General features: G+C 50.6%; 1 protein-coding gene across 2 annotated transcripts in view; it reads right to left on the bottom strand.

The window, feature by feature from the left end:
- The window catches only part of gucy1a2 (guanylate cyclase 1, soluble, alpha 2), a 292,594-nt gene that overhangs the window by 176,073 nt on the left and 91,653 nt on the right, over positions 1-24,868 (bottom strand). For both annotated transcript variants that reach the window (XM_038818008.1, XM_038818009.1), the window contains exons 3-4: positions 11,761-11,879; positions 3,551-4,269 (exon numbers count right to left, since the gene is read on the bottom strand). In XM_038818008.1, coding sequence (XP_038673936.1) covers positions 3,551-4,269; positions 11,761-11,879 — 838 coding nt within the window. The remainder of the gene's footprint in view (positions 1-3,550; positions 4,270-11,760; positions 11,880-24,868) is intronic.

Genomic DNA, 24,868 nt, shown 5'->3' with positions numbered 1-24,868 from the left:
TACAAAAGCCATAGTTACTCCATAGTTTAAATTCAGTAAATCAATAAAGCAATATGACTAAGATGTCTGTGGACACAGTCATATATAAGGAGAGAGGAAATAGATGCAAGGTCAGACTTAGAAACGGTTGGGACTCTTTTGTACATTAAACAACATTTTGTAAGCACAAATAGATATTTTTGAATAATGGTGCTGCTTTTTGGCAGATACAAATGATGCCATGCTGCTTGGTTTTGTGAAGGCCAATGGAACAACTGGCAACACTTGCATTTCATCCCAATTGTTAAATGGATGGCTGAAAGTATCTTGTTATCTAGCATCCGTGTGCTCAGAACACTCCTTTTCAAGAGTCCAAAAGCAATCTCCTCTGTAATTTTGCTAAGTTAGCTGACCATCTCATATTAATAGAATTTTAAAAGGTTATAAACTGCTCCTTCACTGCAGCTTTCATTCTAAATCGAAAGGACCTGTCAAAAACAAGAATTCAATAATGTAACAGAGGACAATAATCACACCATTTTTCAAATTCAATTCAACTGTGAGACTGCAAGGCCAAGAGGTTAAGAAGTCAGGATGAACGTGTGTTATGTTTAATTAATTTTTATCTTCTAAACTGCTGGAAAAAAATAATCAAATCGTATTCAAAGCCTTCTGTGAACCAATTAAGCACCAATAACGTTTTGTTTCATGTAGACAAAGTTTGAATTCCAAGACACTTGCAAAATAAATAATACTACAAGATTCCATGGGATTTGAACAAACAAAAATAAACTGTACTATATAGAAAGATAAACCATTTACAATATCTATCTTATACTCTAACATTCAGGAACAATATGAGAAACATGTGAATTGTTTCTCTGTGGCACAATAAATGACAAATGCAACCAAGGAAGCTTCCACGGATCCTCCCCCCCCCCCTCCCCCCCCCCCCCCCCCCCCCCCCCCCCCCCCCCCCCCCCCAGATGTCAGTAAACACTAGTGATACAATTTTCCACCCACGTTCACGTGAGCACAAACAATGACGTGGGCACAAAATATCACAAGACTGGAAAAATGTGACTCTTGCTGGTGAAATCTTGTTTTCCGATTCTCTGCCCCCACCCTCGCTGGTGACGTAACGAGGTTCTGCACAGGAAGGTCGGGAAGCTCATTTCAACATATTTAAATATTAGTGGGCTGCCTTGCTGTATCGACCCTCCACATTAAGAACTCCCTCATCATGTCAGTGAGGTTTACAACTGTTTTTTGAAAATGGGAGCCAGGTAAAGGGAACTCGCCGGGGGAGGAACCAGTAAGTAAAGGCCCTAAGAGGAAGAGGGACATGCCTGGGTAGTACCCTGGTATTGCCCCCTGGTACTGCTCCTTAAACCCTGGCACTGCCCCAGAACCCTGGCACTGCCTCAGGGAGCCTAGCATTGCCCCAATACCCTGACACTACCCCATAGCACCTTGGTACTGCCCCGGCATTATGGCACAGTGCAAAGAATTCTACCCTATGATTCAACCAATCTAGTTGGAACTTTGTCTCTCCCATGAGGGATTCCAATCTGAACCTTTGAAGATCTTGCCTTGGAATTCTCTCCACAAGTCACTCCAACTTGGGTGGCAGCAATGATGGCCCACCTCGCATGGTTTCAATCTCACCTCTCGAGTTTCCGTTCCCCTGGATTCTCGATTATGCACTTTCAAGCGCCAACTCAATAGCACAACTTCAGCTTTTCAGCCACGCCAAGCAGAACACTACTGCTTCAAAGGGGTATCTTTGCCCCAGTCATCTGCATCACAGAGTGACCAACATTTTATGGTATGCAGTTTTGGTCCATGTGCCAGCATGTGGTATTGTTGTAATGTCTTACTTTGCAGCTGCTAACATATCACAGAAGACAGGATTCAGCATAGCTGCCAACATCTGTGATTTGGTGTACTGCAGCCTAGAATCCATAGTGTCCCTACAGAAGGAGGCCATTTGGCCCATCGAGTCGGCACTGATCCTCCGAAAGAGCACCCTACCCAGGACCACTCCCCTGTCTATCCCCGCACCCCCATAATCCCACCTAACCTGCACATCTTTGGACATTAAGAGGCATCTTTTAGCATGGCCAATCCACCTAACGTGCACATCTTTGGATTGTGGGAGGAAACAGGAGCACCCGGAGTAAACCCACGCAGACACGAGGAGAATGTGCAAACTCCACACAGACATTCACCCAAGGCCGGAATTGAACCTGGGTCCCTGGCGCTGTGACTTAGTGTGCTAACCATTCCACCACTCTTCCTAATAATAGTCAGGTCTTGGACTTCCAAACAAGACAACCTTCCTCACATCCACCATAACCATATTTACTTTGCCAGACATCTAACAAGAGACCAGAATATTGTGACTCCATCACTTGAATATGAATTTCTTGCCTTCATGGTGTGTTTTCCCCCGTCTTTTCATTCGCCAATAAAATCCATTTGTGCCTTTGAAAAAAGCTCCAATTATTTTTCCGTGCTTCCATTTGACCATTGTCATTTCCTTTAGATTTTAAGGATTGCATACTTATGACATTCTATAAAAACCCTGCACCTCACCCTTGTGCAAGTTCAAACTAAGCAGTGGGCATGTAATAATAATATTCATAAACAAGGGCAGCACGGTGGCGCAGTGGATAGCACTGCTGTTTCACGATGCCGAGGTCCCAGGTTCGATCCTGGCTCTGGGTCACTGTCCGTATGGAGTTTGCACATTCTCCCTGTGTTTGCGTGGGTTTCACTCCCACAACCCAAAGATGTGCAGGTTAGATGGATTGGCCACGCTAAATTGCCCCTTAATTGGAAAAAATGAATTGGGCACTCTAAATTTATTTTTTTTAAATATTCATAAACAAGCCTTGAAATATTTGGTGAAGCGAGCGAGCTCATTGTTCTGTTAATTTACAACCAATTGTGGAAATAGTTTAGCTAAAGTCACTGAATCAACACTACAATTCAAGGCCGGTAAAAATGAAGGGCCTAATTGCCTTCTTCTACCCCTAAGAATCCTTACATTAACCCTCAATAAAAGGTTTATTTTCTATTGTAATAACTATGCACTTAATTATGAGAAATATCCCACATGACAAAAATGTAAAATGACTATAGCATATGAATATATGCAGTTTATAAATTGAAAGCATGACTAATATGACCTGTTATGGATGCCTTTTGCACAGACCATGGCTCTGCAGCCAAGAATTTCAAATAGAAACTCTCCACATCAGGGTGACTAGAAGAGAAATGGTAGTATTCATCTCAAGCTCTGGGCTGATAAAAGAATAAAATAATCGAATAGATAACACAGCCGTGAAACACAGAACAAATGCACACAAGAAATTAAGGTTGCCAAGAGATTGACCTTGTGAGCAAAAATTGTAAAGATTGTTCACTCCCCCACCAGTGCTCAACCCACGGCCTGTGCACATGACATTTTCATAATTGCCAAGTAGCTCGTTTTTTTCATCACTCTCAAATTCAGAACTTGTCCTCTCTTGACAGCCTTGGCTGAAATCCAATATCTTGTACTTACTTTGTCATGACTTTCCACTCCACTTCCATCTGGTTTGGCTCGAATGACAAATGGTGTGGCCACCTTTGACAGAATCCTTTGAAAACTGCAGCAAATCTTTGGAGAAACTATCTCAAAGCAATTCTGAAATTTCAGAATCTTATGAGCTTCTGATTTAAGTTGTTTCCTGAGTCCTTCTCCAAGCTGAAGGATCAGCATACTCGGATCAAACATGAAGTGGAATGGGAAAGCTCTGCAGAAACCGGTGATGCTTATCCTCAGATCAGATGGAGAATGGGTTAATCCCCGTGGAAGTATTTTCACATTAGTTGTGTCATCGTATACTTTGATAATGAACGTAAGGCAGTGACTCTGGTCTGTGCCAACCGAGGACAACTTTTCAGGGACATTGAACACTTGCTCCACAACAACTTCCTTCTGATAGATCTTCTGTGCTGCAGCTTTGATCAGTCCAGGCATTGCAAACCCAACAATTTTTTGTGGATAAAAGTAATGAAGCATCAAAGTACCATCAGTCAAATCTTTGCAAAGGAAAGAAGGGGACTCGCACAAATCAAGTTTATTATTGGATGTTCTTGCATGCTCCAGTAAGGCATCAAACCCGCCGAAGAAGTCCTGTAACGTACTGCCCACTGCCCGCAGGACCCGTTCATTTTCTTCAAAACAAATGCAGAACAACTCCTCACCAAATTTTTCTTGCAGTTCTTCAAACTTCAGGCCTGGAAAGAACAAATAGCTTAAATAATGACAAGAAATGCAAAATAGTACAATTTTTGTTGTGTAACATATCAGAAAAACATATGAGCTGATGAGCATAACAACTCGGTGCCACACCTTTTCAATCTTTACAACATAAATACATTTTTATCTATATGTTTCCAGGAGAGATCTAATTTTTACCAAATGTCAGCAATGGAGAGTGAAGTATTCTAACTTACATTACACAACGTCAGCATCAAGTACTCCCAAGCCATGTAAAGTATAATCAGCCATCTAACCATCTATCATTTTTTTCTGTGCCTGCATGCACATGAGGCAGACAAAGCATGTCCTCATGTCTTTTTGCCATAGCTAGAATTTTGTGGGACAGGCTGGGGTTGGACACAAACCCGGAGCTACCGGCTCAGAGGCAAGAGGAATACCCACTGCACCACTGGACCTCCAGACATAGCCAGCCATACTTTACCTCAAAGCCTGTGTAGGTACTTCATTGAAGCCTACTCGTGTCAATAAGCGATTTTCATTTTTTTCATTTCAGGTATTGGTCCAACGTTGTCACTTAATTAACTGCTACCTCTAAAACAGCCCAAACTTCACCCATGCAAATCTTTCCACTTTCCATTAATACTCTGAACTCTTTTAGTGAGATTGATGTTAAACTATATGCGTCCTCACATTTGCGCTGCACAAATTCATTTCACATAGAATTTTAAATTGTTGACTTCCAGTGGCGGCTATGAAGGAGTAGGTCGACACATTTGGTGGCTCCCGCTCGGGTCGGACCTTTGGACCTTTCCCCCGATTTTTTACCAGACTTGATTTGGAAAATTGATGGTAGAGCCAATAGTTGATTGGATTCCCATATTGGTGCATGGAGAGGCAGACTAGACATGCTCACAAAGGAAGCAACAGACGAACAGAGAACGCTTGGGCTGAAGCTGCAGCGGGGATAGCATGGCGGATGACCGGAGTCCTGGCTTGTTGACCCAGCGGTCAACGGAGCAGCTGATGCAATTTATCCAGGAGGGCTTCGTCAAGCAGAAGCAGGAATGCTTGGACTCGATTAAAGAATCAATTGCGCGGCTGGAGCTCAGACTGGATGCCCAAGATCGGGCGATCCAGAAAGTAGAGAAGGCACTGGCTGAGCAGGAGGAATATCAAACAGCAGTGGAGTTGGAAGTGGGGATGTTGAGAGACCAGCAGAAAAGGCTCCTGGAGAAGGTGGAGGACCTAGAGAATAGGTCCCGCTGCAGAACCTGAGAATCGTCGGTCTCCTGGAGGAGTCCGAAGGAGTGGACACTGGGGCATACATAGCGGGCATGTTCAAGAAGTTGCTCGGGGTTGGAACATTCTTCCCACCCTTGGAGGTGGACAGGACTCATAGAGCGCTCGCGAGGAAGCTGCTAGTGGGGGACCCCCAAGGGCAATGGTGGTGAGATTCCACAGGTGCTTGGACAAGGAGCTTATTTTGCAGTAGGCCAGGCAAACACGGAGTTGTAAATGGGAGAACAGTATCCAGCAATCGGTCAGAGAATCTTTTTTGACGCCAAAATCAGGGGCGGCTCCTGTTTTCAGATGCTCCGCCCCCTCCAAAATGGCATCATAGGTGAGTATGCCGCACGACATTGGACGGCCACAGGACATCACCTGAAGGCCCTCCCCTGAAGCTCTGCCCCCGATGGGCCGACGTCCTGACAGCGTGGGACACGTGTGCTCTGAGGTTTTGTCCAACGCCTCCACAGTCGGGGGGGAGGCCGTTACACTGGCCAGGGGGGCTTTAGTGGGGGCTGGAAGGACTCTTGGGTGGTGGTCCAGGTGTAGCGAAATAGGTTCCAGGGGGTACCATCAGGCAGGCCGGATCCGCGCATGGCCGGCGCCATGTTGTATGGCACGACTGCTGCAGGTTGTTGCCGTGTGCAAGAGTGGCCAGGAACCCAGCAATTCTCGGCCGTCTCTGTCGAGACCGCCAGGGGTTTATGTGGTGTGGCTGCTAGCCCCCCACCTGGCGGAGCATCATACAATTATACACTTCCTCCGGACTTAGCCTCAAAATCGGAGAACCCAGCCCTTAGTTTTTTTCAATTTTTCAATCGCTTTATTTTTCAAATTTTTCCAAAGTTAGGTTAAGCCATTAAAATAACCATCATTTTGATTTTTTATACAGGGTACAAGAGTAAAGAGGTAATGATGAATTTATATAAGACAATAGCTAAGTGACAATTATAGTATTGAGTGCAAGTTTGATCTCCTCATTATTGAAAGCACAATCGGGCCATAAATAGCAAACAATATAATACCATTCTGGTTCGCCTATAAATGAAAAATTATAATTAGATGTAGAGATCTGAGGCATTGGCTTTATTTCCACAGACTCTGAGAATGTTAAGATTCTGTAGACGTTTCTAAAATTTTGAAATATTTTGCGAGGAGAAATAGTTTTTCCCTCTTCACTCTGGGAGTCAGTAATGCAGAACCATCAATTTGAGGTTGCTACGAAGAGAGTTCGGAAGGGCATTAGATTTATTTTGTGGAGAACAATATTAGAGATTGTGGGACAATATTTGAATTCCCCTGGCACGATGCCTGGATAGATATGATGTACCCTGGCTCAGGAAGGAGGCTGGAAGCCACTGCCGTTCGCCGTGCTTGGGCACAGGTGGCAGAGGCGGTCAGCGCCATGAGTAACACCATCCAGACCGGCCAGCAGAGCAGGAAAAAACTGCACAACCTCCTCAGGGTGGCCAGGGTGAGTAGGCAACACTGTACCCCTCGGACACACCCATTAAACCCCCCCCCCCCCAGGAGAGCGACTGAACCCCCATGCTGCACCACATACCAGCAGCCATACTGACGCCATGGCTGGGAGCCCTGGCCACTGAGACGTCCAGCTGCCCACACCCTGGGCTGCATGTGTTGGACAGTCTAACACTGTTGTTTTCTGTATCCCCACCCCTAGAAGAAGGCCGGCCATAACCACCGGGATCGGGAGAAAACTGGAGGGGGACCGTTGGACATGCGACCCTTCACCGTGGCAAAGCAGCGGGTCCTGGCCGTGGTCGGTGTCATGATATGCAGACACACACATAATGATATACAGACAGGCACAGACAAGCAGCTAATGGACACAGAGAAGAGGACATGACCAAGAAGCAGCCAGGACACTCAGGGGTGGGATCTGACTACAAAAAACATGAGGCACTCACACTCCGCCTCTTTCCACTGAGAGTCATTCAAGGGTGTTGTTACAATCTCACACCTCCACCACGCGGCTAAGAGCTAGTCTGGTTCAGTCAGACAGAGTAACCACACTTAAGTTAGCAGAGAGTCGAACTCACAGAGAACTGTGCTAACTGTGCCCTCAATAAACCTGATTGAACTAACTTCAAGGTCTGGAGTATCTTTTTGATCTAAGCTGCATCCAGTTGCAGCCAGTGTTAGACCAGCGTACCTAACATGACAGTCGGGGAGCCAGAAGAAAGGAAAATCGTTGGGGTGGAGGTCGGCCATGGGCGAGGAAGTGAGACCCTGCTGAGTTGTGGTTCCCGTAACACGGGTGTCAAGCCCCCCCACACCACCCCACACCACACTCACCCTGATCCACACGCTCACCCCCACACTACCCTCACCCCCACTCTCAACCCTACCCTCCCAGTGCCTTCTCACAGGCAGCCATGTGCCAGAACACTCTGGAAATTGCTATGGCACTCCTGAACGTGGCCCAGTCACAGCGGACCATGGCTGAGAATGTCGGCGCCATTGCCCAGCCACTGGCCAACATGACGCAGACACAGAGAGAGGTGGCCCAGTCCCAGAGGGAGATGGCGCAGTTACTGGCTGATGTGGCAGAGGCCCAGAAGGTGCTGGCACAGTCACAGCGTGATGTGGCACAGTCCCAGACGGAGATGGTCCACTTCCTGTGCGCCATGGCTGTGAGCATGCAGACCCTAGTCGAGACCAGGGTGCGACTCCAGGACTGGCAGCTCCAGGTGGCGGAGGTGCTTCAGGAGAGAGCACCCCTCACACCCCCGTCCCATTGAGTAGCCCAAGGGCCATTGGGCATCCCGAGGGAGGGGAAGGTGACGAGGGCCTTGCCGGTGACTCCCACAAGCGAGGTGCCGAACACTGCAGAACCTCGGACACCACAGTTCCTGTTCCTGGTGCATCTGCTGAGCTGTGGGCAGAACAGGGCAGCATCACGCCCTGGGACAACAGAGAAGCAGCCAGCCCATCCAGGCCTGGTCACCACAGATAGGGGGGAGCTCTTCCCAGAATGGGTTGCCATCATCCTCCATCCCATGGACTACACCCACTGTTACTGCCAACCCAGGGCCCACACCCCCGTAGTGCGGTAGGTATGTATCACGGAGAGGGCTGCAGGAGGGGTAGTAGCCAGGGTGAGAGGGTGCAGGGGTGTGATGGGGTGTCCGTGCCCCTGACCAGACTCTTCCCCCCCCCTCCAGTCGGTGAGCCTGGAAGCAATCAGAGCTTCCCATGCATGTTGGCCCTGGAGCTCACATTGTGCAGCTTCTCGTGCCTGCCTGGGCTCCATATCCTGTCTATCCTCGCCCTCCCCCACATCCTTCTCGTCGGATGGGGCCTGGTGTTTATCCGCCCCCTCCAGCACATCGCCCCTGTGCTGCGTGATGTTGTGGAGGATGCAGCAGGCCACCACGATGCAGGCGAAGCTCTCAGCGACATACTTGAGAGCCTCTCCAGAGTAGTCCAGGCATCTGAACCGCATATTCACAATGCCGAAGACGGCTCGATCACAGCCCTGGTCGCTGCATGGGCGTCATTGTAGATCTCCACGTCGGCATGTGGCCTCTAGTTGGCGTCATCAGCCACAACCGCAACGGATAACTCCTGACACCCAGTTGCCAACTCCCCAGCTGGGTGGGGGGTCTTGAAGAGGCCAGGATTAGTCAAGTGTGCCAGTATGAAGGCATCATGCACGCTGTCCGGGTATCGGGTGCAGACATGCATGATACGCAGCTGATGGTCACATATCAGCTGCACATTAATCGAGCGGTACCCCTTTCAGTTCATGTAGAACGCCCTGTAGTCTGCAGGTGCTCATATATCCCGTCGATCACCACCTGGACCTGGGGCATGTTGGGGATGGTGGCAAACACTGCTGCCCAGCCATCCTGGTAGGCTCAGTCCACATTGAAATGGATGTATTGTGCCTACCAGGCGCATAGGTTTCACTCGGCGCCTGGAAGGACCCCTTGACAGCAACCAGGTGTCCTCCCCCATTCATCAGTGGTGCCAGGTGCGCCATGATCTGGATCACAGTCTCCCTGTTCAGCCGGAGTGTTCGACGGCATATCCGGTCCGGCAGGTCCTCAAATGACAGGCGCTGCCAGTACACTTGAGGCCTCATGCGGCGCCTCCTTTGCACCTCCTCCTCCTCGTTCTGTTAGGCAGCCAGCTCTGCATCCTCAGCGGCTGCTCTTGTTATTCTGCTGCACGCTCCGCTGCTGTAGCTTCTTCCTCCTTGAGCAACTCCACCTCATCTGCGAGGGGGCGAAAGGATGCCATGGTGCATACACCCGTGCCCAACCAGGTCCAATGGACTATGTGGTGCCCCTGTTGGCACTGCGGACTCTGCCCCTCTATATCCCCCTCCCACCCTCTTCTCCACATCTCAGGCCCCGTCGGTAGCCGGCACTGTGGGGGCCTTGGCGCCCATCCCTGCTGCTAGGGGTTGCCAGCAGTACGCTCCACAGCACTTGTTCGGTGTTGGGACTACAGTGGGCATTGTCCTTGGGTGGGTCGTCTGATGCCCCATTGTGGGTGGTGACCGGGTGGGTGGGAGGTATGGTGGAGGGTGTGGTGCAGAGTCGGGGTCACCCATAAGGCCGGTGTCACCCCGCAGGACTAAGGCCAAGGTGGGTGGTCAGTGTTGTGTGCAGCAAGATGGCTGCCTTGTAGGCTGAGGTAATGGCAGTCCGTCCCCGGACACTGCCCCAGTCCCATGGGGGGGTCACCCCATCCACATGGCCCGTTCTTCCACTATCACCCCACTCAGCCCTAGCCCCCCCCGCCCTAGCCACCCCCCACCCTGCCCTAGCCACCCCCCAGCCCCCCCCCCCACCCTGCCCTAGCCACCCCCCAGCCCCCGCCAGTGTGCGGCCCAGCAGCCCACGGTCACGCCTCTCCTTTTCCTCTTCTCTCTCCCTCATCAGCCATGACGCCGGTTTCATGATTTTTAAAGCACAAGTGAAGACCATCAGGACATCGGCCCATTGAAGGCGGAGAATCGCGGAGGCCCCGGAGGACACCATGTCAGGCCCGCTAATGCAATGCCAACAGCGTTTATTGTACCTGTGTTCTGGAACGCATTGACCCCGCTGTCAAGGAGACGGAGAATTTCGATTTGTTGAGAAATCAACGCTCCCGCAATTTTGGCGTTGGAACCTATTCTCCGCCCAACCACTTTCCCGATTCCGGTGTAGGCCAAAGGAGAATCCTGCCCGGTGACTTTCGAATGAGATGTGAAACCAAGCCTAGCCTTAGCTTGGTCAAGTCTTTATTCAACCATTTTTAATCAAGACAGGCTTCCTTGTGTTTGCTCAGTTTCATTTTCCTTTTTGCTTCCCTCCATTAGTTATAAAACCTAATTTTTAGAAAATCTAATTCATCCACAAGTTAACTATGATCATAAGAGGTGTTCGCTGTATTTTTCAGTTTGCCAACAACTGAGAACTTACACTTCACTGTGACGTAGTGATAATGTCACTGGACTAATAATCCAGGGGCCAAGGCTAATGCTCTTGGGGGTCACAGTTTCAAATCCTACCACAGCAACTGCTGGAATTTAAATGCGGTTAATAAATCTGGAAATTAAAATAAGACTCAATAATGATAACCATGAAACTGTCAATGATTTTTGTAAAAAGCCATCTGGTTCATTAATGTACTTTAAACAATGAAATCTGCCACCCTTACCTGGTCTGCCCGACGTGAGTCCGGACACACAGCAATATGGTTGACTCTTAAATGGCCTTGCAAGTCATTCAGTTCCAGGACAATTAGGGGTGGCCAACAAATGTTGGTCTTGCCAGGCACACCCATATCCCATGAAAGAATGAAAAAAATCAATTCTATAAAGCAGGTAATCATTATATAAAGCAGATTTGCCTTGCTGACTTTTGCCAGTAAAAGTTCTTCTGTTTGTTTAAACCCTTGGAATCTTGTGGTTTTATTCTCTTAGTAAGTAACTGGGATTTCAATTCCATCTTTTTTTAAAAGTTACTAGTCCCTAATTAGATTGTAACAAATTTGGAGGGGCTGTCTGGAACTGCAACACAATTTGGGGGACTGGTCTGGGATCATAACAATAGTTACTACTGGAAATCAAACCTGAGCTTCATCCACCTTGTTGAATAAAACCAAAATGGCACCCATGCAATTTCTGACTTACAGGATTCTTTTGTAAGCTAAAACAGTCGCTTTAAGTAACAGATAGTGTAACAAAACAGCTCTACCGAGAACATTTGCTGAGCATTGCAATATTCCTGAGACATCTTCCATCTCCTCACTGACAGAGTGATCTGCAAAGGGACGTCTGTTGGACACTCGTGGATCTCTTTCTAATTCTCTGCAACTGAAACAAAATATGAGTTTTTAGTTTTTAACACACCACACACAGACATTAATGAACAAAGTCAGAACTATACATTAACATCAGAATACCCGAGTATCATCAACATTGGCCTATCAATATTACACAAGTGTGGGAGGTTAAAGGTTAATTGGGCATCTGGGTTCTCCACACTTGAGCTTACTTTATGGCCAGAATTCTCCAGTTGTTCACTGCCGGTGGGGTTCTCTGGTTCCACCGGCAGAGCACCCCCACCCACAGGTTTCCTAGTGGCATGGGTGGTTTCAATGGAAAATCCCATTGATAGCGACAGGACTAGAGAATCCCACCGGCAGTGCTGCCGAGAAATGGGCGGCTGGGAAGCTGGAGAGTCCAATATTATGTTTCCTATTTAGACTACTTGTGCTGAATTGCATAAAGGTGAGGCTAACTTCACCACTGATGGTGGTATTGTGGTAATGTTAATGGACTCAAATTTGACCATGGTACCTGGAATTTAAATTGAATTAATAAAATCTGGAATTGCAAACTAGTCGTGATAATGGTGACTGAGAAACCATCATTGATTGCTGTAAAAACCCATCTGGTTCACTGATGTCCTTTAGGGAAGGAAATCTGCCGTCCTTACCTGGCCTGGCCTACATGTGACTCCAGACCCACAACAATGCGGTCGACCGTTAACTGCCCTCTGAAAAGGCCCCTCAAGCGTTCAGACCCAGGGTAATTAGGGATGGGCAACAAGTGCTGACATTGCCAACCACGCCCACATCCCAGTGAGGTATGAAATGCACCAATGCAGTGTCAGTGACTAGAATATTGGCATCCTGCATACGGATCACCACACCAAGGTTCATTCAAGCATCAGAAAATACGTGGTAAGCAATGTGACTGCAGCACTCAAAATAACCAAATGCAGACTTCTAGTGGTGGCATGTAGGTGAGAGTCACACGTTGGATGGTTCCTGCTCAATGGAGTTCAATGCCCGGTTTCAGGGGCAGTTTTTGAACAAGCTGCTGCAGGAAGGTATAAGGAAGGTGGGAATGTCTGAGACCCAGAAAAAAGCTGCTGGGAAGAAGAGGGCAAGTGAAAGTTCGCCATTGAGTGAACGGGTCAGCCCGGCAGCAGGAAAGATGGTAGAGGCTGGATCGCTGGGTGAACCCGCGCCCCTCACAGTGGAGACTCTGACCAAGGTGATGGCTACACCTCGAGAGGCAGTTCACCAAGCACATGGAGGTGCTGTGAAAGGAGATGGTGATTGCGATGAAGGAATGGGTGGAGGAGGCGATGGCCCCAGTGAAGGCGGCGGTGTCGAAGACATCGGTCGAGGTATGGTAGCAAGGAGAGAAGTTGAAGGGGGTGGAGGAAGCTCTGTCGCAACATAGTGACCAGTTCACCTCGATGGGTGAGGGAGCTGTGGAGGGTGGCGGAGGCCAATAAAGGACTCAGGGTCAAGGTGGAGGACCTGGAGAACAGGTTGAGGGGGCAAAATTTATGAATTGTGGACTTGCCTGAGGGGGTGGAGGGCCCGATGCTGACTGAGTACTTTGGGAAGACGCTGGCGGAGTTGTTGGGGAAGGGGGCATGGTAGCACATTTGCTTCACAGCTCCAGCTCACAGTAGAGGTGTGGGCTGAGGTGGATGCTCTTTCCAAGGGCCGGTACAGACTCGATGGGCCAAATGACCTCCTTGTACACTGCAAATTCTATGATTCTATTACCTTCCCAATACGAGCAGGGCAAGGCTCATTGGTGGCAAACGAGTTTACTTTCACAAGTTTCGTGTCAAGGAGAAGGTCCTGAGTTGGGCAAAGCAAGGATGTGAGGTCAGGTGGGAAGGAGTTGATATCTCCTTCGGTGGTGGCAGACCGGGGGGCAGGTACATGATAGTGATGGAGGCATTAGAGGGGAGGTTGGTGGAACTGGCGAGCGTATATGGCCCCAACTGGCATGATGTGGGGTTTGCAAAGAGGGTGCTAGGTGCCATTCTGGATTTCAGATACCTACGAGCTAATTGTCGGGTGGGGGGGGCAGGGGGAAGAGATTGGAATATGATACACGAGCCAAGGATGGACAGGTGTCAGCCGCGCTCCCTGGCCCAGTCGGGGGGGGGGGGGGGGGGGGGGGGGGGCGAAGGCACTGGCTGGGCTCATGAGAGAGATGGGAGGAGTGGACCCGTGGAGGTTCCTGCACCCAAGGGAACGGGATTATTCGTTTTTTCTAAAGTACATAAATCTAAGCGAGGATAATCTTTTTCATGGTGGGGAAAGCGTTATTGGCTGGGGTTAGGAGGTCCGGGTATTCAGCAATAGTGTTCCGCACTGGGTGGATGTGGTTTTGGAGAAGAGGGCGGCCCGTAGGCCGGGGTAGAGAATGGACATGGAATTGTTAATGGACTGGTGCTTTTGTGATAAGATCGGGAAGGTGATTGAGGAATATGTGGGGTTTAATTGCATAGGAGAAGTTTTGCAGTTGGTTGTATTGGAGGCACTGAAGGCAGTGGTGAAGGGGCAGGTGATTTCGTTCAGGGTTAAGCTGGACAAGGAGAGAGAGGAGCAGCAAAAATTGGAGGAGGTTCTGAAGGTGGATGGGAGGTACACAGGGCCCCGGACGCGGCCCTTTTGGCCAAGAGGAAAGAGTTTCAGGTGAGGTTCGACCAGTTGTCCACAGGGAAAGCGATGCACCAGCTGAGAAGGATGAGGGGTGGTCTATGAGCACAGGGAGAAGGTAGGGAATATGTTGACCGGCCAGCTCCGGAGGGAGGCGACGGCAAGGGAGATAGTCCAGGTGCGGCACAAGATGAGGAAGTTGGTGGCAGCACCTGGAACAGATCAATAACATATTTGAAGAGTTTTATAAGAAGCTATATAGGTGGGAGCCACTGGGGAGGAGTGAGGATAAAGCAGGCTTGGGGGAGCAGGAGGTGAAGGAGGCGTTGGGAAGATGCAGGCAGGGAAGACGGCGGGGCCTGACGGATTCCCAGTTGAATTCTGTAAGAAATTTAAGGAAAAGCTGGCACCACTGATGGTGGGAATGTTTGAGGATGCGATAGGTAGAAGATGGGGCAGGCTTCGATTTTGCTGCTGCTAAAGAATGATAAGGACCCAGTGGAGTGTGGGTTGTATAGGCCCATATCCCTACTTAATGCAGATGTCAAGATATTGGCAAAGGTGCTGGTGGTAAGGCTGGTGGGAGGTCTCCCGAAGGTGATTGGGGGGGAGGGGGGACTAGATGGGCTTTGTGAAGGGAAGGCAGTTGTTCTCGAACGTGAGGAGGTTGCTGAATGTGATCCTGTCTCCAGCGGAGGGAAATAAGTTGAAGGTGGTGGTGGCACTGGACCCAGCAAAGTCATTTGATTGGGCAGAGTGGGGTGACTTGATGACGGTATTGGAGAGATTTGCAATTGGGCAGAGGTTCGTGGCGTGGGTACTGCGATTGTACAAGGAGCCGATGGCGAGCATACGCACTAACAGTTTGAATTCTTTGCACTGCACCGGGGTACAAGAACTTAGACATCTGGTTGCGGCTATGCCTAGGTAGGTCGCACGGTCGGCAGCTCCCACTGAGAACAGACTTTTGGGCCCTTGTACGGAGCTCCAGCGGCACTTGGACGATGATTCCCGGTGTGGGAAGGAAACAGTGAGGGTCCCCCAGCGCTGTATGGAGTGGACCAGGAGCGGAGCAATCAAAAAAGCGGCTTTGGAGGAGAGAGGAGAACGGATGCGAAAAAGCAAGATGGCGGCCGGGGGTATGTCCCATCCACCAAAAGCAGTAAAAATCCAACCAGGCCAATTACCACACCATCAGTCTTGCCTGGATCATCAACAAAGTGATAGAAGGGGTCACTGACCATGCTGTCAACATAATCAGCAAAATCAGGCAGCGTGGGCCCAGTGGTCACTGGAGCAACAGGAGTTTCTTAGGAGCTGCTTCACTGAGCTAAAAGCGGAGACGCTGGCACCTATGAAGGCTTCTATTGAAAGGTTGGTGGAGACACAGAAGATGCAGGGGACGTCGATCAAGGAGGTGCAGCAAAAGGCCTCTGACAATGAGGACGATATTGTGGTAGTATGACTGGAGTTACTACGGTACCTGGGAGTGCTGAGCCACCATTGGTGGAGAAGGCTCGCTGCTCATTGGCCCAATGGTTTGTATTTCATTGGTCGGAGTGTAAGGTAGCTCCGCCCAGTGAGGCGGAGTATAAGAGCCCGTGTTTCCCAGCAGCCTGCCTTTTCTGTACTCGAGCTGCTGGGGAAACATCTTGTTGATTAAAGCCTTCAATTTGGACTACATCCTCGTTTCAGTAGTTTATTGATTGCGCATCAGAGATTTTGGGCCTGGCGGTTAGAGTGTTGGCGCATGAGGCCCTGCATAAGAGATGGCAGGAAAAGCTGGAAGACCTTGAAAATAGGTCGAGGAGGCAGAACCGGCGGATTCTGGGTCTCCCTGAAGACGCGGAGGGGTCGGATGTGGGTGCATATGTGACCACGATGCTGGGAACGCTGATGGGTGCGGGAGCCTTCTCACGGCCCCTGGAGCTGGACGGGGTGCACAGAGTCCTGGCAAGGAAGCCGAAGGCGAACGAGCTGCCGAGAGCTATGGTGGTAAGGTTCCACTGCTTCACCGACAAGGAGTATGGCCTGCGATGGGCAAAGAAGGAGCGAAGCAGTAAGTGGGAGATCCGTATTTACCAGGACTGGGGTGCAGAGCTGGCTAAGAGGCCTGCGGGAGTCAACCGAGCCAAGGCGGTCCTCCACAGCAAAGGGGTGAAGTTCGGGCTGCTACAACCGGCGAGACTGTGGGTCACGTACCAGGACCGGCACCATTATTTAGATACGCCGGATGAGGCGTGGACTTTTATTAAGAACGAGAAGTTGGACTTGAATTAATGGACTGCTGTATGTTGTTGGGGCACCCCGGTGGGGCAGTGGGGGCTGGTGGGGGCGGTGTTATGTTGGTTTTCCCGCGTGTTTTCTTTTCTTTTTTGCCCCTTTGTTCTGGGCCCTCGAGGTTCTGGGTCTGTTTGCTGTTTGTATAGAGCTGCGTCACAGGCAGTGGGGATGGGCCGGACAGCGAGAGCAGTTTGCGGGGGGGGGGGGGGGGGGGGAAGAGTTGCTCATCGTTGGGGATAGCACCCGGAGTTTGTTTGTTTGTTTGAGCTTTTCTCTCTTGACTGACGGGAATAAGTGGGGGGGCTCTCTCTCCCTCACTTGGGTGGGGGGCGGGGGGAGGTTAGAAACCATAGAGGGAGTCAACAGTGGGATTGGAGGTAGAGGCGGGAGCGGCCGGGGTCAGCATGAGTGAGCTGACTTACGAGAGAGAAATGGGGGGGAAGTGGGGTTAAGCGGATGCTTGACTTGGGAGAGGGCGATCGAGGGGGTGGGAGGGACAGATGCTGCTTTGCTGGCTGTTGGGGAAGCAACTTTCGGAGTCAAAGGGAGAGTCGGGATGGGGAGCCTCCGGCTGGGGGGCTGGAGTGTACAGGAGCCGCAGACACGTGGCTGGCCTAAAAAAGGGGATGGTTAGTCGGTAGAGGGGGCGGTAATTAACCCTCCGACCAGGCTGATCACGTGGAACGTGAGGGGCCTGAATGGGCCGGTCAAGAGGGCCCGTGTGTTCTCGCACTTGAAGGGGCTAAAGGCAGACGTAGCCATGCTACAAGAAATTAATCTGAAACTTGCTGATCAAACTAGGCTGAGGAAGGGATGGATGCAAAGACCAGGGGGGTCGCAATCTTGGTGAGCAAACGGGTGGTATTTGAGGTGGGGGTATTGTGGCAGAAAAAGGGGGTAGATATATTATGCTGAGTGGCAAGCTGCAGGGGGCCCGGGTGGTGCTAGTGAACGTGTATGCCCCGAATTGGGACGATACGGACTTTATGAAGCGAATGTTCAGTAAAATTCCGGATCTGGAGACATGCAGCCTGGTAATGGGGGGAGACTTTAACACGGTCCTGGACCCGGCACTGGACCGGTGTGGGTCTCGATCGGGTAAGATGCCGGCAGCAGCCAAGGTCCTGAGTGGGTTCATGGACCAGATGGGGGGAATGGACCCATGGAGATTTGCTCAGCCAAGGGCGAAGGAGTTTTCTTTCTTCTCCCATGTCCACAAAGTGTACTCGCAGATTGACTTTTTCGTGGTGAGTAGGGCGCTAATCCCGAGAATGGAGGGGGCAGAGTAATCAGCCATTGCAGTCTCAGACCATGCTCCGCACTGGATGGAGTTGAGGCTGGGGGCAGAGAGAGGCCAACGCCCTCTATGGAGACTGGACATAGGACTATTGGCGGATGAGGAGGCCTGTGGGCGGATTCGGAGGAGTATCCAAAACGATGTGGTGACCAATGATACTGGGGAGGTTTCAGTGAGTATGGTCTGGGAGGCGCTGAAGGCAGTTATCAGGGGGCAGCTAATTTCAGTCAGGGCCCACAGGGAGAAGAGGGATAGGATGGAGAGGTTGGTGGGGGGGATACTCAGGGTGGACAGGAGTAATGCGGAGTCCCCCGAGGAGGGGCTGCTAAAGGAGCGCTGGAACCTGCAGGCGGAGTTTGACTTCCTTATCACAGGGAAGGCAGAAGCTCAGTTGAGGAAGTTACAAGGAGAGGTGTACGAGTATGGGGAGAAGGCAAGTAGGATGCTGGCGCACACCAACTACGGAAGTGAGAGGCGGCCAGGGAAATTGGGGGAATTAGGGATAGGGGGGGGTAACACGGTCCTGAGCTCGGAAAGGATCAATGAGGTCTTCAGGGCTTTTTATGGTAAATTGAGTCAGAACCCCCGGAGGGGAGGGAAGGGATGAAGCAATTCTTGGACCAACTGAGGTTTTCGAAGGTGAAGGAGGAGCTAATAGAGGGATTGGGGCCCCGATCGAGTTGGAGGAATTGGTTAAAGGTTTGACGGGTATGCAGTTGGGCAAGGCCCCGGGACCGGACGGATATCCTGTAGAATTCTACAGGAAATTCTCAGAGCTGTTCTCAGAACTTTCAACGAGGCTAAGGAAAGGGGAACCCTTCCACTGACTATGTAGCGGGCCTTGATCTCGCTCATCCTTAAGCGAGATAAGGACTCGTTGCAATGTGGCTCCTGCAGGCCGATATCGCTCCTTAATGTAGACGTCAAACTGTTGGCCAAGATCCTGGCCACTAGAATTGAGGACTGTGTCCCGGGGGTGATTTATGAGGACCAGACCGGGTTTGTCAAGGGCAGGCAGCTGAACACGAATGTGCGGAGGCTCTTGAACGTGATCATGATGCCCTCGGAAGGGGGGATGCAGAAATGGTGGCTGCAATGGATGCGGAAAAGCCTATGATAAGGTGGAGTGGGTGTATCTGTGGGAAGTGTTAGGCAGATTTGGATTTGGCGAGGAATTCATAGGGTGGGTCAAATCACTGTATCAGGCCCCCGTAGCGAGTGTGTCCACGAACCGGCTGCGGTTGGAATATTTTAGGCTGCATCGGGGAACAAGGCAGGGGTGCCCAGTGTCCCCCCTGCTGTTTGCCCTGGCAATCGAGCCATTGGTCATGGCACTGAGAATGTCTAGAAATTGGAGGGGGCTGGTTCGGGGAGGGGAGGAGCATCGTGTATCACTGTACGCGGATGACCTGCTCCTGTGTACTTCAGATCCGGTGGAGGGGATGGGGAGGTCATGCAGTCCTAAAAGATTTCGGGGATTTCTCAGGGTATAAGTTGAATGTCGGGGAAAGTGAGCTTTTTGTGATCCATGCGAGGGGCCAGGAAAAGAGATTGGGAGAGCTACCGCTCAAGATGGTGGAGAGGAGCTTTCGCTATTTGGGCATACGGGTGGCTAAGAGTTGGGATGCCCTGCTCAAGCTCAACCTAACGCGGATTGTGGATCAGATGAAGGGGGGCTTTAAGAGGTGGGACATGCTGCTGCTTTCCTTGGCAGGCAGGGTGCAGTCTGTGAAGATGACGGTCCTCCCCAGGTTCTTGTTCGTCTTCCAGTGCCTTCCCATCCTCATTCCCAAGTCCTTCAAGCGGGTGAACAGGATTATCATGGGATTTGTGTGGGCAAACAAGACCCCGCGAGTTAAAAGACTGTTCTTAGAGCGTAGTCGGTGGTGGTGGGTGCTGGCGCTTCCGAGCTTCTGCAGCTATTACTGGGCAGCGAACATATCCATGATTCAGAAATGGGTAGTAGAGCAGGGGGGGGGGGGGGGGGCTGGAGGCGGCGTCTTGCAAGGATACTAGCTTGGGGGCACTGATAACAGCACCACTACCGCTCCCACTGGTGATGATGGCGGCCCTGAGGATCTGGGGTCAGTGGAGAAGGCACATTGGGGAGGTAGGGGCCTCAGTCTGGACCCCCGATATGAAACAATCACAGGTTCGTCCCGGGTAGAATGGACGGAGGGTTTCTAAGCTGGCACAGAGCGGGTATCAAAAGGTGTTTATAGATGGGACTTTCTCTAGCCTGAGGGCACTGGAGGAGAAATTCAGGTTGCCCCCAGGTAATACCTTTAGGTACCTGCAATCCCGGGCTTTCTTGAAGAAGCAGGTGGTGGAATTTCCACTGCTACCTTCCCGCAGGATACAGGACAGGGTGGTCTCGGGTATGTGGGTAGAATACGGAATGGTATCAGACATATACCAGGAGCTGCAGGAGGTGGAGGAGGCCTCAGCGGAGGAGCTGAAGGGCAAGTGGGAGGAGGAGCTGGGTGAGGAGCTGGATGAGGGCCTGTGAGCAAACGCCCTGGGCAGGGTCAATTCCTCCTCATCCTGTGCCAGGCTTAGCTAATTCAGTTTAAGGTGGTACACCGGGCGCACATGACAGCGGCAAGAATGAGCAAGTTCTTTGGGATGGAGAACAGGTGTGTGAGGTGTTCAGGGAGCCCAGCAAACCATGTCCATATGTTTTGGGCATGCCCGGCGCTTACAGAATTTTGGAGGGGCTTTGCAAAGGCTACGTCCAAGATCTTGGACACTCGGGTAAAGCCGAATCTGGGGATATGGGGATAGCGATATTTGGGGTGTCAGAAGATCCGGGAGTGCAGGAGCCAAAAGAGGCCGAAAGAGGCCTTTGCCTCCTTGGTAGCCCGGAGACGGCTCTTGTTAATGTGGAGGGACGCGAAACCCCCAAGTGTGGAGACTTGGGTCAGTGACATGGCTGGGTTTCTAGGTTTGGAGAGGATAAAGTTTGCCTTGAGAGGGTCCTAGCTGGGGTTCTCCAGGCGGTGGCAACCGTTCCTTTACTTTCTCGTGGAACGTTAAGTGAGGAGGTCAGCAGCAGCAGCAAACCGGGGAGGGTGGGGGGGGGGGGGGGTGGAGTTGGGGAACTGTATGGGTTGTGGATAGATTTTTCTTGTAAAAGGTAGTTATCCCACCTTGTTTTGTTAAGTTGTTAATTCTTTTTTTTTTTGTTTTTTTGTTGCCCTCTTTTAGTAGTGGTTTTGTAAAAATTCTGTAAAATTTTGAATAAAAACAAGTTTTAAAAAAAACAAATTGAATTTAGGCATGAGCTAGTATTTCATGGACTGTCAGCTGGGAGTTGGGGCGGGGGTGGGGGGGGCTGCCATTCTGTTTGGTGCCAACCCACTTCAGTTACTTGGGGATGCATGTGGCCCAAGATTTGGGTGGGCTCCGAAAATATAATTTTACTAGTCTGATGGGGAAGGTGAAAGCCGATTTGTTAAGGTGGAACAACTTCCCTCTGTCGTTGGCGGGCAGGCTGCAGACAGTTAAAATGAACATGTTACCGCAATGTTTGTTCTTATTCCAGTGCCTGCCCGTCTTTTTACCAAAATCCTTCTTCAGGGGTCTGGACAAATTGATCTCATTTATCTGGAGCTGGAGAAGGTGGCGAGGATGAGGAGGGTGGTCTTGTAGAGAGAGTGACAGGTGGAGGGGGGAGGGGGGGCCTAGGCCTCCCAAACTTACTATACTACTATTAGTCGGCGAATGCGGAGATGGTGAGGGCTGGACCAAGCAGCAGGAGGTCCGATGGGTTAAGATGGAGGAGGGCTCGTGTTGGGGGTCGGGTTTGCGGGCGCTGGCAATGGCATCACTCCCGATGGCTCCAGCAAGGTACTCGGGGGTCCAGTGGTGGTGGCTACTTTGAAGATCTAGAGGCAGTTTCGGCAACTTTTTAAGCTGGGGGCGGGTCAGGGGGATGACGATTAGGGGGAATCATGGGTTCGAGCCAGGGAGGATGGGTGCAAAGTTTCGGAAGATGGGACAAGAGGGGGATCAAGGAAATGAAGGATTTGTTTCTTGGGGGAGGATTCGCAAGTCTGGAGGAGTTGGGAGAGAAGTATGGATTTGCGCAGGGGGAAGGGTTTAGGTACCTGCAGGATCGGGATTTTGCAAGGAAGGTGTTCCCAATCTTCCCAATAGCGCCAGCCTCCTCATTGCTGGAGGCGGTGCTGTCAGCAGGAGGGCTGGACAGAGGGGTTGTTTTGGTGATCTATGGGAGGATCCTGGAGGACAGGGTGTCTCTGGTGGGGATTAAGATGAAGTGGGAAGAGGAGCTGTGGGGGAGGGGGGGGGGGTTCGATTGAAATGGGATTGTGGTGTGAGGTGCTGCGGAGGGTGACTACCTCATCCTCATGTGCGATGCTGGGGTTGATGCAGTTGTAAGTCGTGCATAAGGCGCACCTCACAAAATCAGGGATGAGCCAGCTGTTTGAGGGGATGGACGATATCTGAGAGTGATGTGGGAGGAGCCCAGTAAACCCGGTCATATGTTTTGGTCCTGCCCGAAGTTGGAAAGGTTTTGGAGGGCAGTATTTAGCACAATCTTGGGGGTCTTTCATACGGATGTAGAACGGTAGCATGGTGGTTAGCATAAATGCTTCACAGCTCCAGGGTCCCAGGTTCGATTCCTGGCTGGGTCACTGTCTGTGCGGAGTCTGCACGTCCTCCCCGTGTGTGCGTGGGTTTCCTCCGGGTGCTCCGGTTTCCTCCCACAGTCCAAAGATGTGCGGGTTAGGTGGATTGGCCATGCTAAATTTCCCGTAGTGTCCTAAAAAGTAAGGTTAAGGGGGGGTGGTTGTTGGGTTACGGGTATAGGGTGGATACGTGGGTTTGAGTAGGGCGATCATTGCTCGGCACAACATCGAGGGCCGAAGGGCCTGTTCTGTGCTGTACTGTTCTAAAAAAAAACCCGGTCCCCGAGAAGCCATTTTCAGGGTGTCGAACCGACCCGAGTTACAGGCAGGAGAGGGGGCAGATGTTTTAGCCTCTGCCTCGCTGATCACTCATAGGCGGGTCCTACTGAGGTAGAGGTCAGTCTCTCCATCCTGTGCCTCAGCATGGCGGGGTGATCTGCTGGAGCTTTTGACGCTGGAGAAGGTGAAGTTTGAGCTGAGAGGGATCGAAGGAGGGGTTCTACAATTCTTGTTTTTTTTTAATATACACTTTCGGGAGTTGTTTGCCGTTAACTGTTGAAGTGAGGAAGGAGGGGTGTGGGTTTGGGAGGAACTGTTTTCATTTTTATATTGTTGGGGTTGTTTTTGTTTCTGTTTCTCTTTTGGTGGAAATGATGAAAATATGGCAAATAAAAATATTTTGAAAACTAACTTGATTCCCCTCTCTAAAAAGGGCTGTCCATATATGGCACCAATAGTCTATTCTTCAGTGGAGACAAAATGCTGCTTCAGTCAGCCAGCATCCCTTCATGGTGCTCCCAGTACACATTGCATATCAGGAGTTCTACTAAAGTGTTGACATTTGTATCCTTGCAAAGTTAATTAGCTATGCTGTTCCAGTGCAGCTACAACACTGGGATTTACCTGGCAATGTGGAAAATTGCCCAGGTATGTCCCATCCACCAAAAGCAGGAAAATTCCAACCAGGCCAATTACCACCCCATCAGTCTTGCCTGGATCATCAACAAAGTGATAGAAGGGGGTCACTGACCATGCTGTCAACATACTCAGCAATAACCTGCTCACTGATGCTCAGTTTGGATTCTGCCAGGGTCACTCAGCTTCTGACCTCATTACAGCCTTGGTCCAAACATTAACAAATGAGCCCTGGGATCGGCCCTGCAGTCTTCGGAATTCACCACCATCCTGATTTGGCCAATGGACCCGGAGGCAGCCTCTTAATTGGCCGCGTCCAGGACGATCTCCCAAGCAGGTATACTGATGGAAAATGCCAGTTCGGGACCCAGTCCTTCCCCAACATTTTTTTTAAAGTGGACAGGATTCCACCATAGGGAACAGAGGCTGGAGAATCAGGGCTACATTTATATAGACCTATCTCCAACCCATGTTCTCTTAGAGCCAAACTGAGAGCCTGGAATTCGAAGTATTAGCGTTTTATTTATTGATTTTACCTTATTTGCTTTACTTTACATGGATATTTGTGCACAAGCCCCAACCCTCTTGATTCAGTTTCATATTTATCCTATTTTCTTATTCCATCTGACCAGTTGAGACACACTCTATGCCTCCAAATATGGGGTGGGAATTTCTGACCCCCCGCCGGGCCGGAGAATCACCAGGGGACGGCCTAAATCCCACCCCACCACCCCGACGCCAGCTGCCGGATTCTCTGGTGCTGGTTTTTCAGCGGGAAACGCGCCGGTCGGGGGCCGTTGGCAGCGCCTGGTAGGGGTATCAAATCGGGGTAGGCACCGATTTGATGGCAAATTGCAAATTGCAATTCTCCGTCACCTCGAAAGCACGTCAATGCGTACCGTAACGCACATACAGTAAATATCTCTTGCATATCATTAGGGGGCCCAACCAGCTGTTCTCCAGGGCCTCCGCAATTATCCTCCTCCGATGGGCCGAGTTACCGACAGTGCCCACCCCGATTTTGGCATCGGAATCGATTCTCCGCCCAATCAGGCTTCGCCATTTTGGCATCGGCCGTCGGAGAATCCCGGCCCAAGTGGTTCACTGAGATTTTATTTGGGCATGCTGGATGGAGTTCCCAAGTTTCCGAGTTCACTTGTGCTTTTAAAAATCGTGAAACGACCGTTGTGCCTGCTGAGGGAGAGAGACGGGGTACGGAAAGTGTCCAACATCGCCATG

The sequence above is a fragment of the Scyliorhinus canicula genome, chromosome 14 (assembly GCF_902713615.1).
Source record: "Scyliorhinus canicula chromosome 14, sScyCan1.1, whole genome shotgun sequence".
NCBI lineage: Eukaryota > Metazoa > Chordata > Chondrichthyes > Carcharhiniformes > Scyliorhinidae > Scyliorhinus > Scyliorhinus canicula.
Note: the sequence above shows the minus strand (reverse complement) of the source record. Positions and strands in the feature narration are given on the sequence as shown.